At 38.7% G+C, this 14,380-nt stretch overlaps 1 protein-coding gene across 1 annotated transcript; it reads left to right on the top strand.

Annotated features, from left to right (window-relative positions):
- Positions 1–987: 987 nt before the first annotated feature.
- Positions 988–2,557, top strand: LOC132392360 (general transcription factor II-I repeat domain-containing protein 2-like). The gene is made up of 2 exons (XM_059966181.1): positions 988–2,100; positions 2,186–2,557. The coding sequence occupies exon 1, from the start codon at positions 1,494–1,496 to the stop codon at positions 2,094–2,096; it is 603 nt and encodes a 200-aa protein (XP_059822164.1). The 5' UTR covers positions 988–1,493; the 3' UTR covers positions 2,097–2,100; positions 2,186–2,557.
- The last annotated feature ends 11,823 nt before the right edge of the window (positions 2,558–14,380 follow it).

Raw genomic sequence — 14,380 nt, 5'->3', positions numbered from 1 at the left:
GGGTCTGCTCATTTAGTTTTTTTTCTTTTTCGAGCAGGGATGGTGGGGTTGATGTCTTTTTTTTAAACAACACTCATGGTTTTTCTGTATTCCATGGCCATCTGGGGAAGACAAATATCAGAGTTGTATTGTACATGCACACTATGACTACAGAATGAACCTTTGAAGCTTAGAACCTTTAGAAATGTTTTCTACTGTATGTTCGTATTAAGTACATAAAGTTAAAAGTTGCAAAATCTCAATAAGAGTCAGATTTTTCTTCAAATAAGTGATAATCCAGATGAGCAATTAAAAATAGCATTCAGGAAAGGGAGTCTCACACTTTGAAGTTCAACCAATTTCTGATTTCTGAAACAGAAACTGTACATGTGGTTTATCCTTTACCAACGTGGTTTGCTGCAGAACGCTCCATGCATTTGTATCGTGCTGTAAGGTTGTGCTGTAAAGTTTCACTCTTAATGTAATGGCCTCTGTAATGTTCCACTGCTAATATAATGGTTTCTCTGTAGCAGTGATGTTTGGGTTATGACTAGAGATTATGGGGTTTTGGAATGTGTGCCATCCAATGAGAGGCACGTTGTTCTTTCTTGTGGGTCTAGAAGCAGGGATTTCATGGTCTTTTGTCGACAAGGGATGAAGAGAGAAGACATGAGAGGAGAGAGTTGGCAGACCACAGGACGGAGTGGACTTGAACCGAGGGTCAGCGACTCTCAGAAGAGGCCGATGAGGGATGAATGGACGGAACTGTGAGCTCAAACGTGCACATTGGACTGTTACATTAAAATAGGCCCCTTTTCTTTTTATTTTCTTTACTAACCCTATAGTCGAATTAAATTTATAAAGTTCAATCATTTAATTACATATGGTGTACTGTCTGATATTCTGCAGTACAGATTTCTAACCGGGCGACACATCATGCAGCATCTACACAAATGAGATTTCTCAGTTTGGCTGGGCCAGAGGCTGTCTTCCCCTAGACCGGGGGTCGGCAACCTGCGGCTCCCGAGCCATTTGTGGCTCTTTCACCTCTGTGCTGCGGCTCCCTGTGGCTTTGGGAAATAATTGGTCAGTATTTAATTAAAATGTATTTTATGTTAGTTTGTTAGCTTTTGAAATGTAATTATGGTGATCTTGTACAACCTAAGTGTAGCGACACATTTCCTGCCACATCATAAAACGGCTCACAATTAGCCAGCATTCCGGCTAAGGGAGATAGCCTACGGGGGTTTGTGAGTACGCGTCTTTTGCAGCATCTGCGTCCATGGGGGCTGGGTTGAGGGAAGCTGAAAAGCAAGGCTGTTTAGTTCGAATAAAGCTATCTTTGACTGCAGTTTACTGACACCGCTACAACGTGTTTTTATCGCTGGCTGTCCAGACGGAAGGTGCTGAAACGCTTTGTCGCGTGTCTGGAAGAAGTGAAAACTTTCCTGGGCAGCAAAGGGCTCACCTTTCCTGAGCTGGAACAGCCAGAGTGGCTGGAAAAGCTACACTTCATGGTAGACATGACAGCGCACCTGAACACGCTGAACACAGCTCTTCAGGGGAAAGGACGTACAGCCCTGCACATGTTGGAGGATGTTTTGGCATTCGAGCGCAAGTTGACAGTGCTTGCCAGAGATTTACAGAAAGGCACTTTGTCTCACTTCCCCAATTTGAGAGAGTTCAAACAAGGTCACGACATGATAATTTCGGAGTATTTACATTCTGCAATCATCGCAATGCAAACATCGTTTGGGAAACGCTTCTGTGAGTTCAGAGAGGAAAAAAACACATTATCCTTCCCGGTCACTCCCTTAAGCATCGATCCTTCCCTACTGAATACGACTGCATTGGCAGGTGTGAGTCAACCTGATCTTGAGATGGAACTGGCCGACATAGCCGACAAAGACATATGGGTGTCCAAGTTTAGACGCTTGACAGCAGACCTTGAAGATGTTGCCCGTCAGAAGGCCGTTCTTGCTCAGAAACACAAATGGAGTGATATTGAAAACCTCACAGATGACAGCTTGCGATCCTGTGTAAAGATGAAGGTGACATCATACAGCCCTGATGTGCAGACGCTGTGCGCTGAGGTCCAGGAGCAGAAATCCCATTAACCAAGTATGATAAATATTTTAATTGCCTATTATTTTACTCATATTCATATTTTTTCATTGTTCAGTGAAATAGTCCTTTCATTTTTCAGGATGACAGCTGGCTGACGTTATTTTTGGTTTGCTGCTGGCGGAAAATTTAAGTTCGGCGTTTTTCATAAATACAAGAAGGACTCAAATAGACATTGAATATTTTACTTAAAAGTAACTTTCAACCCAACGTCTTTTTTTCGGAGTTCAAAATGTTTTTGTTGCATGCAGAAATGTAATTTCGTTTTCTCTGCAGGAGTTCATCAATTTCATAAATGCAACACATTATAGTTTGTTTATACATAGCATAAAGGCAAAAAAAACGTTGTATGCAGTGTTATTTCATTTTAAATGTCAAACGGGTTTTGCGGCTCCCAGTGTTTTCTTTTCTGTGGGAAACGGGTCCAAGTGGCTCTTTCAGTGGTAAAGGTTGCTGACCCCTGCCCTAGACAAACATATTCTGGCTGAAACTGAGGGTTATACATTTGTCTCTGTGCATCATCTGTGACCACATTGTAAAACCTGGATAATGTAGAAATAATTAATGCAATAATTCAGCCATTTTAAGCATCAGAACAGGAACTTAACATCTACAGAATCTGACACTATCTGAGAGACATAAGACAATGCAAAAACTGATTATTTCAGTAACAGGAGCACAAGAGTAACTTGCAAACAGATCTCTAATCACTATCAGAAGTCATGCTTAAAAACTGACAAAATCATTTTTAGTTTATAAATGATACCAACAATATTCGCAAAGGGAAAACAGTGGACAGCTAAATCATAACCACATCATCAGAAAATGTCAAGAAACTACATCATTTGAAAGCACATCACACTGATGATTTGCACAGTGCATAAGGGAACAGCCTTCACCACATCAGAGAAAAACACATCATGCATTTTCTTCATACTTTCATATTAAATTTTATCATTGCTTTTAGCTTAACAAATGAGGTTTTCAAATATTGATGAACAATAATGCTTGTTGGGTTTGTTAAAACAGCAGCACGAGTATCAAAGTGGTTTGGGATCCAATACAATTTTGTGCAGTCTGATAACATCATTATCCTGTTTACTTCTCTGAAACAAGAGTTTTGCTGATGTTTTACATCTTCATATTGTACTGAACAGTACACTTATCATCATTCTACTTAAGCGAATGACACGGCCACGCTCGTCAAATATTATCAAAGACTTGTTTAAAGAAAAAGATTGTGTAATGTATTGCTTGTGCTCATTTTAGGCACATTAATAAGGGTAGAATTTATTTGCAATTATTCAAAATTAAACAAGGAACTGAATCATTAGTGCACTTCACCAGCCAATCTGGCATTACTTGCAAACAGCTATTTATCTTCACAGCGAGAGGTTAACTAGATAAGCATTGCTAACTTTGACCATCACCTAAATTTACTAAATCATTCATGCGTTCCCAAAGTAAAAGCTAACCTCTCCAAAAGATGTGTAACTGATGACTAAATGAAACCCACAACAATTTGGCAGAGGCAAAATAATTCACAAAAAATATCATCCTTTGCAAACAACAGGGCAGGAGAAATGTGTTGTCGGTAAAGTATCATCCACTTGCGGAATGTTGATACTTCACCAATTCATTCAGAATCAGAATCAGGTTTATTATCACCGGCATGTGTCGTGACATTTGTTAACTTAGCAGCAGCAGTTCAATGCAATACATAATAAGGAAGAAGAAAAAAATAATAATATATAAATAAATAACAGCATATGTATATTAAATAGATTAAAAATCATGCAAAAAAGAAATAATATATATTACAATAGTGAGGTAGTGTTCAAGGGTTCAATGTCCATTTAGGAATCAGATGGCAGAAGAGGAAGCTGTTCCTGAATCATTGAATGTGTGTCTTCAGGCTTCTGTAATTACTACCTGTTGGTAGCAGTGAGAAAAGGGTGCTGGAAGTCCTTGATAATGGACGCTGCCTTTCTGACACACTGCTCCTTGAAGATGTACTGGGTACTTTGTAGGCCAGTACTCAAGATGGAGCTGATTAGATTTACAACACTCTGCTGCTTATTTTGGTCCTGTGTAGTAGCCCCACCTCCTCCAACCCAGACAGTGATGCAGTCTCTCAGAATCTCTCCACAGTACATCTATAGAAGTTTTTGAGTGTTTTTGTTGACATACCAAATCTCTTCAAACTCCTAATGAATTATAATCGCTGTCTTACCTTCCTTATAGCTGCATCGATATGTTGGGATCAGGTTAGATCCTCAGAGATCTTGACACCCAGGAACTTGAAACTGCTGAATCTCCACTTCTGATCCCTCTGTGAGGATTGGTATGTGTTCCTTCATCTTGCCCTTCCTGAACTTCACAATCAGCTCTTTCATCTTACTGACATTGTGCCAGGTTGTTGCTGCAGCACCACTCCACTAGTTGACATAACTTGCTCCTGAACACACTCTTGTCTCCATCTGAGATTCTACCAACAACAGTTGTATCATCAGCAAATTTACAGATGGCATTTGAGTTATGCCTAACCACATAGTCATGGGTATATATAGAGTAGAGCAGTGGGCTAAGCACACACCCCTGAGGTGCGTCAGTGTTGATTGTCATTGAGGAGGAGGTATTATCACTAATCCGCACAGACTGTGGTCTTCCAGTTAGGAAGCCAAGGATCGAATTGCAGAGGGAGGTACTGTAACTTCTCAATCAGGATTGTGGGAATTATGGTGTTCAATGCTGAGCTATAGTTGATGTAGAGCATCCTGACATAGTTGCTTGTATTGTCCAAGTGGTCTAAAGCTGTGTGGAGAGCCATTGACATTGCTCAACAGACATCTTCATCATTAATTAGACCATCTTTAAATCAGAAACTCCAAATAAAATGTAGATAAGCAAATTATCTTTGCAACATACTGGTATGACTCAAGACGGGTCATTTGAGAAATTAAAATCAGGACTAACTGGTGCAAACTGTAAACATTATTTAATATCCTGTTCTTTCACTTAATTAATTTGGGGCAACACTTCATCTTCTCTGAAGCATTACTGGTAATTGGTTGTCTCCCTGAAGGAATAAGTGGTGTGGTGTCCAGGACAAAAAAAAAAATTGATGGTATCTGACCAAAAGTCTGGTCATCATCCTGAAGCATTAATACTTTCCCCTTCCCCAGATACCATCCTACATGCCGAGTCTTTCCTGCCTTTATTTAAGATTAACTACAATTTGTTGCAGAGTGGCAATTTTCTACGAACTCGTGATATCCATCTTAGTCCACCTGCAGTATTTGCAATGAAATACATGATATGTCAAATCAAGGGCTCCTCTGGAATTTCCATAAACAGTGTGTAATATGAACCAGTAAATCAGCTGACATTATCCTTAAAGTAACAATCTTAAAGCAATACAGACACAGTTTTCATTTAATGTTGCATAAAGAACACTTCTCTATATTTTGAAACTTTGAAAATGAATTAACCTATTTACAATCTTCACAGGTTAAACCAAGTTATTGGATGCACACCCTCCATTATCCTCTGAATAATGTATTTTACTCTAGCACAGATCTTCTAGTTTCCCTTACTGCTGTTGAAGTTACACCAAAATCTAATATTGATGAGAGTCAACTCCATGACTACCTTTGGGACTGTTCCTGTTGTGTATTTAATATTTCAGTAACATTTGAGTAAGATTGTAAATATATTGTTTGATTGAACATTCTTTGTTGTTTACATAATTCATTACAGCCTATATGTAAAAGTGTGTAAATAGTATGCATCATTATGCCATGTCATATATGCAAGAAGTAATAAGGAAGTATATATGTTATTCCCCTGATCAGTGTTTTTCTTTCAATTACTTTTAGGTTCTGGAGTTACAAAGCATAACAATGACAAAAGTAAGTTTTAAGATGAACCTATGATGACTACATATTTGTTGTATGATTTTTCTTCATAAAGGGGGAGAGAAAGACATTTGAGTTATACAAAAGGTGCAGCACATGTCTCTCAAAAAGAAACAGAGATGGTTGAGTTAAAAAAGGGCAGATAATGGACAAAATTCACTGGTTCCTAAACAGTGAATATTAGTGATAATAATCATAAATTAAAAAAGCAGAAATGGCTGGCTACATCAGAAAGATGCATTTGATTGCTCAAAAGATGATTGGGTGATGTATGCTGAGCAAATTGAGCAATATTTTTAAGCAAATGGAATAGCTAATGAGAAATGAGTGCCAGCTTTGCTTCATGCAATTGGTGGAAAAGCAAACGGTTTGCATAGAGGTCTGACTGCTTCACCAAACTAGCCGAAATATGTGTTGCTGATATTGTGAATATAATGCACAAATATTTATAACCAAAATCATTTTTGATCCCAGAATGCTTTAGGTTTCATAAGCAGAATCAAAAGCCAGGGGAATTTATTTCAGCTTACAGAGATGAATTGAAGAAAGTTTCTGAGAATTGCCAGTTCAATGAGGGTTTAATGATGCACTGAGAGATAGTTTAATTTCTGGAATCCTACAAGATACCACTCAAAATTGGCTGGTAAATTAAGAACAACTCACATTTAACAGAGCAGTTGAAGTCACTGCACCAATAGAAACAACAGTCGGAGAAACAATTGAGGTGCAGTCAGGAATGAAAATGAATGAACAAAATGGTAGTGTCTAAACAGAAACCTGTCTAGCTGAACAAATTGTGTTATCATTGTGATGGTTGTTCACATACACTAGACCAATGTAATTTAAAGGCAAAGCTTGCAAAAGTGCAAAGAAGTAGGACATATACAAAGGGCATGTCGGACAGACAAAAATAAATAGACTGTGAATGGAAAAGAAAAAGATAAAAAGTCAAGTTGCAGTTTCAAAAAGAACATTATTCTGCACGCAGTTGATGAAAAAAGCTGTTATGAAATGATGAGAGTGACACAGGAATAGGTAGCCTTGAAATAACAATGTGAAAACTGTCAATAGAAAGCAACATGGCCTACATGAGAAGTGAATGGCAAATTAAAATGGAATTGGACACTGGCTGGGCTGTTTAGTCATTTCACGAAATGAGTTTGAAAGGCATTTCAAAGATATTGAGCTGAAGCCAACTAAGAACTTATACTGCAAAAAAAAAGATTAGTCCTGTGGGAATGGCATTTGTAGCATTGAAATGCAAAAACAAAAAAGTCACTCTAGGCTTGTATGTGATAAAAGCAGCATTGTGGGGTCGTGATTGGCTGAGACAGCGACAGTTTGATTGGAGATCCATCCATCATCTGTATGCCTCATTCCCTGCAATAGAGTCTACTGAAAGTGAATTGAGAAAGGTACTGGATACAGCAGTGTTCAGGGGTGTTGTTGGAAAACTCAAACATATCAAAGGTAAAATAGTCTTAAATGAAAATGTCACCACCAAATTTTACAAAGCTTGCCTGGTTCCTTATACCATCTGTGATAAAGTAGTCAGTGGGCTAGATTGTATGGAGGCTGAAGGAATTCTTTCCAGGGTTAAGTGGGGTCCATAGCCAATGCCAGTGGTCCCAGTAGCTAAGAAGACTGAATCTGTCAGGATCTGTGAAGATTTCAAGCTTATCATCAATGCAGTACTGACAGTAAATCAATACCCTCTGCCCAGGATATATTTGCAAACCTTTCTGGAGGAAAGCACTTCAGCAAAGTGGACTTAGAGAGGCCTATATATAGATGGAGATGGGAAAAAAAATCCAAAGTACTTCTCACGATAAGGCTTTATCACTATAATAGGCTTATTTTTGGAGTAGCATCTGCACCTGCATTCTAGCAGAAAGCTATGGACCAGGTGCTGCAAGGCTGCGGTTGAAATTTATAGCTAAGCAGGGAGTAGTGTTGTGTATGTAATATTTTGATAATATTTCAGTCATATTGTAAATATATTGTTTGGTTAAGCAGTCTGTGTTGCTTACATAATTCATTACAGATTCTATGTAAAAGTACATAAATGGCATGTGTGATAAAATCATCATGTCATATATGTGCATCATTACACCATGTCATACATTCATGTCTCACTAAAAATAAAAACAAAGTACACAAGTTATTCCTCACCTTCATGTTTTTTTATCACTTTTTTTTTCTGGAGCTATAAAGCATAAGACTCATCAGAAAGAGTTTCAAGTTCATGATCTCTTTTACTGTGGTTGATGTGCTGATAGATTATGTCGTCACTGACAATTCTTGTTTGATAACTTCTTATCCCATACACCAACAGTGCACACTGATACTCTGCAATTGTTCCTTTGAACTTTCCTGAAGACTTAATTCCAACATTGGGCTCATGCGAATTGAGCTCTTGCTTGAATTATGGTCCACATAATATTACCATTGCCTTCTCTTCCGATTCATTTGAACAAGGCTCCATCAGAAAGTAAGGGATATTTGAGAGAAGGGAGGAAAAAGAAATTCACACAGAGAACAGTGGGCTTTTGCAGAAAAAACTCACTGTCAATTTTTAAACTAAGTACTGGGTATGTGCTTAAAGGGCAATGATCTGCAGGGTTATCTTGAATGCCGGATGAAATCTACTCACCTGAGCAAGAGTATACTTATGATTGAAAGTGCAAGAAAAGTAAACCAGTTTAATTCATGGAACTGTACACTTTGAAGAGAGATTAACTAAACATGGTATAAGATATCAACAGTGCAGAATGAGAAGTGATCTCATTGAAACATTTATAAACAGTAGTAGCTTTTACCTGGGAGATGCAAGGAAGATGCTTCCCCTGTCCGGAGTATGAGAGTCTCAAAATAAGGAGTCAACAATTCAGAACCAAGAGGAAAGGAAAGTTCTTCACCCAGTGAAGTGAAGTGCTGTACAAGAGTTGTAGGAACACAGTTGCTGAGTGTGTTCTGAGGAGATACCCAAGGACCCTTTGAATCCTGCTGAAACTATGACTTTACCCTTTTCCTAGACGCTGCCTGGCCTCCTGAGTTCCTCCAGCATTTTCTGCATGTTCCTCAGATTTCCAGCATCTGCAGATTTTCTCTCCTTTGTGATTAGGTTATTTCTACTTCCATTTCTTAGCCTTGAATTTTCAGCTACCTATTTTGTAGTGATATTTTGTGATTTGTTTCCACTCAGGGAGTTTATATTGTACATTTTCTACATACAGTTTTCATTTTCTAATCTCCAGAGCTTTTAATTGGGATTTCTTTTTAACTAAAATTGTCTTGATAATTAGTAATTTCTCCAGTCTATAGTTGAGTTTGTTGACTTCTTAGCTTTCCTTGACAATATTAAAGTGAAAATAAATTATTCTGGGTTCTCGAACTTCAAGTCTTAAGTTTGGTCTATGGCACGTAATTTAATTAGGACTTCTGTGACCTAGAAATTTATCATGTTGGTGAATAGACTACAACAAATGAAAATACTTCTTCTTATAACCTTTAATTGCAACTGAGGGAAAAGTGCCTTTTGATTCCCTGGAGTGCATTCAAAATTTAATCTAAAGATTTGAAAACTAATATTGTTTATCCACAGTATTGATACAGTAATTGTGAGCTTTCAAAGTTAATTACATCTTGGGTCTAGAATATATTGCGCAGACGATGTAAAATTGAATTAGTGTTTCACCAAATTGAGCAGAACTTTCAGGTGAAGTTACTTTAACAGGAATTGTCTAAAATTACAAATAACTGCTGTAAATCATAAAATAGTATGCTTTGGCTGTGGAAGTCCCAGCAAGTTCAGTAAAAAAAATGCAGTTTCTAAGTTAATATCATCTTTAATTTGAGTATTAAAGGAGCCAAGGGAGACACAAAAATCCATTTGAAATTGACAGAACCTTGAGATACAAGGCAATCATTTAAGTCAACAAATGATTTTTGTACCAGAAGATGACATTCTATTTGCTTGCCTGGCCCTGTAGAAAGAACACTACATCATCCTTTCCAATGTACGTTATGTACCGAACTAAATACTAACTTTCTCCTGAGTACATGCCCTTCAGACAAGTGCTTGGCAAATTTTACATGCTTGAGTGCTCCTTTTACATGGCCTGATTAATGAGAAGTCAACACCTTGAACAAAAGCCACTTTATCATAGGAAAAAAATATAGTGGATACCAGTTATACACGTAAAATGGAGCTGCAGGTTTACATTTTAAAGTAACAGATTTGAAGTATTCTAATACTCATCATTTTCTTCTGCTGGTTACTTTCATCATATGGTTTTAATCTGGGCTTGGACATGACTGAAGGTTTAAAATGAAACTGTCATAATCATTTATGAATAATTCATCATGATGGTGAATCCTTTCATGCACAGTTGGTGACACTGGAATGCATAACAATGTTTCCTCATAAAAGTTTGTGCTAACATGCCCATTTAAAATCTTGTCTCCACTATTTGGAGTCACTGAGGGGATGCACGGGAAAGTATATTATAACACTGACTTTTCTACAATTGGTGGAATTCTCCAGTGGAACAATTTCTTCGTCACCAGTCACAAGTAGGATTTATTGAATTACTTCCAGATTAGAACCAGAGTTGGCTCAGTAGAAAGTGGTACAAGTTACTGAAACATTGCCCAAAGCTGTTTTATTACTTGGTGCAGCAAATCAACAATCCACTTACAGTTGCTTTCTCATGTGTGAAGAGCGGCTGATGGCAGAGGCATCATCAGGAGCATGAATAAAGTGCATTAGTGCTTCATCAGCCAGCAATTAGTATCATTCACAGCTATGTTACCACTTCCTTATTCTAATCAGATTAGGTTCAACTGAAGGCAGTTTTCTGCTGTCAGCTATGTGAAGCAAAACCTATGGTGTTCAGATATGACTAATACACCACATTGACCATCAACAGAGTTAAATATTATTTTGAGCTACATGATGTGCAGGAATTTAAGGGTGCAAATTGCTCTTAAATAATAATAATTAGACAAATAATCTTAATAAATTTGTACAACAATGAAGGGCCGATATGATAGCAAGGAGCTGGAAATGCCTATTAAAATTAGCAAGCAGGTTGCAGTTGACTCTGTAATTCTACATTACTCAAAGCATTAAAGCATTTTGACATGTTTGCCCATGTCTTCCTCTACTGTTATGATAAGGCTACACTCAAGTTGGAGGAGCAACATTTCAAAATCCATCTGGGTTACCTCTAACCTAATGGCATGAACATTGATTCTCCTCCCCTCTTTTTCAAGTCCCCATTCTGGTTATTTTCTCACCCCTCTCTTTTCCTTTACCTGTACATCATCTCAGGTTTCTCTCCTCCTTTCCATTCTTCTATGGTCTCCAATTAGATTCCTTCTTTTTCAGCCCTTTACCTTTTACAATTATTCCATCCCAGCTTCTTATTTTATCCCCCTCTCCCTAACTTCCCTCCTCAGCTGGCCTCACCTACAAGCTGCCAGTTTGAAATTCTTCCCTTTCCCCCACCTTTTAATGTTGGCTTTTGTCTCTTCCTTTCCAGTCCTGATGGAGGAACTTAGCCCAGAATATCCACTACTTATTTCCCTCTTGTTCCACTAAACTTGTTTCTACATAACTCAGTTCCATTTTGTCCCCTTTGTTTAAGTCCCTTTGTATCTACATCTATAATTTTAAGTTTCTGGCCTTCATCACCTTATTTGCATTATGGATGACCAATCCCTAAGCTCTTCAACCTTCCTTCAGTAAGGTCTTAAAGCTCTCCACTTCGTTCTGGACTACAAACCTATTCAGGGTTCCTCCACCAACTGCAGGAACTTGTTCTCATACTCCACAATTTTGCTTTTGGCTCTCCCTACTTTCTCTAAACCCAAGCTGAATTAATGATCACACTCATGAGCCCCAACTGTGTACTTTTCTGTCATCTACCTTGGATTGTCATTGTCCGAAGCCTATGCAGGTAATGTTCTCCAACGCTTTCTTTGCTACATTGATTATTGCATTGCCGCTGCATCCTGCATCTATGCTGAGCTTGTCAATTTCATCAATTTTGTCTCCAGCTTCCACCCTGCCCTCAAATTTACTTGGTCTATCTCTGACACCTCTTACCCTTTTCTTGATTTCTCAGTCACCATCTCTAGAGACAGACAACATACTGACATCTTTTGAAGAAATGCTGACTCTCACAGTTGTATGAACTATACCTATTCCAACACTGTCACTTGTCAATATTCCTTTTTCTCAGTTCGTCAATGTCTGCTGCATCTGACCTCAGGATGAGGGTTTCATTCTGGAACACCTGAGATGTTCTCCTTTTTCAAAGAAGAGTGTTTCCCTTCCACCTCCATCACTGCTGTCCTCACCCAAATCCCTTCCATTTCGCACATATCTGCCCTCACCCATATCTTCCCCTCCATTTCCCACAAATCTGCCCTTCATCGATGTCTCCTCCATTTCCCACATATTTGCTCTCACCCACATCTCCTCCGTTCCAGCTAGTCTCCTTCCCCTCCCCCAAACTTTTTATTCTGTCACCCCTTCCCTTCTCAATTCTGAAGAAGGGTCTTGGCCCAAAACATCAACTATCTATTTATTTTTGTAGATGCTGCCTGACCTGCTGAGTTCCTCCAGCATTTGTGTGTATTGCTGTCCCAGTCCACATATGCCAAGTCTTTTTCGATGCCATCAAAATTAGCCTTCCTCAATTTAGAATCTCAACCCGAAGACCAGACCTACCCTTCTCCATAATTATTTTACAAACTAATGGAATTATGATTGCTCGATCCAAAATGCTCCCCTACAAACATTCTGGTCACCTACCCTGCCTTGTTCCCTAACAGGAGACACACTATTCCATTATCTCTAGATGGGAGCTCTATATATTGATTAAGGAAACCTTCTTGAACATATTTGACAAACTATATGTCATCCAGTCTTTTTAAAGTATGGCAATCCCAGTGAATATATAGAAAGTTAAAATCACATACTATCAGAACCATGTTTTTCGTACAAATCTCTGCCACCTCTTCACGGACTACTGGAAAATCTATAATATAATTCCATTAATGTCATCATTGCTTTCTTATTGCTCAGTTCCAACCATACAACCTCAAGCTTTACAGTCTATCCTGTCTAAGCACTGCCACAACACTTTCCCTAATGCCTCCCACCCTAACATGCATTCATTTACTTAATTAGAAATACAGCATGGAATAGGCCTTTCCAGACCTGCGAGCCACGTCACTCAGCGACCCACAATCTAATCCTAGCTTAATCATGGGACAATGAACCTACTAACCATGTCTAAAACAACAGGACAGTGGAACACTCCCAACTCCTCCTGCAACCAAGTCTCTCTAATGGCTACAAAGTTATAATTACACATGGTGATCCAAGCTCTAAGCTCCTCTGCCTTATCTACAATACCCCATGAATGCTCAACCTTTGATTCCTGCCCTTCTGTGTAGGCTTAACATCTACTTTCCCCACAACCGTTCCACTATCTGCCCTGATACTCTGGTTCCCATGTTCCTGCGACTCTAGTTTAAACCCAGGGGTCAGCACTTTGATGGCATCGGGCTTGCTGACTGAAACAAAGACTTTAAGCCATATCAGAAGTAAATTGCCATGAGTACTCTCACTAAACGGAGATTATACTGTAACTACCAACTAGCTTCCTTCTCTGTTTATCCTTCAAGGTGAGCTTAATTGCTAATACCCACTATCTGAGTGATGAGTCACCTCTTCCTACCACAACGATACTTGCAACTAACAAAGTAGTTTAAAACAGTGATACATTCATTTACTGTGATACACGTTTAAATCTGAACAACACTCTTAAAGCACACTTAAAATTTACAGGATTTCTATCATATACATTTCCAAATCACAAACTAGTTCTAAAACACAAAGCATTTCTTAAGCATAAAACATAAAGCACAAAGTATTTACAAAACACATCCTTCACCAATGAATCACTCATCACTCCTGATCACCATTTCTCCCTCCTTCACATATGAGTCACAGAGCCAGTGGCTTCATTTTGCTAGGTTTCCACCCTCTATACTTGTTTTTGAGGGCTACGACCACAGGAGTACCATACACTGGCTGCCTATTCCCTTCCTCTCTCCTGTACCTTAGGTATATCTACATCTCTGTATCCCCTGTTAATCAGCCCATTTCTCGAGTGATCTAGTTCCAGTTCCCTAACATGGTCTATAAGAAGCTGCAGCTAATTGCATTTCTTCCTGGTATTGTCCACAGGGATGCTGGAGGTCTCTACGTCTTCACATGTGCTGAAAGAGGAACACTCCACTATCCTGACTGTCATTTCCACTTTTCTAACTGTGCAATAAGG

Source organism: Hypanus sabinus, chromosome 4 (genome assembly GCF_030144855.1).
Source record: "Hypanus sabinus isolate sHypSab1 chromosome 4, sHypSab1.hap1, whole genome shotgun sequence".
Lineage (NCBI taxonomy): Eukaryota > Metazoa > Chordata > Chondrichthyes > Myliobatiformes > Dasyatidae > Hypanus > Hypanus sabinus.
The sequence above is the reverse complement of the archived record's forward strand: the minus strand, read 5'-3'. Positions and strand labels throughout refer to the sequence as shown.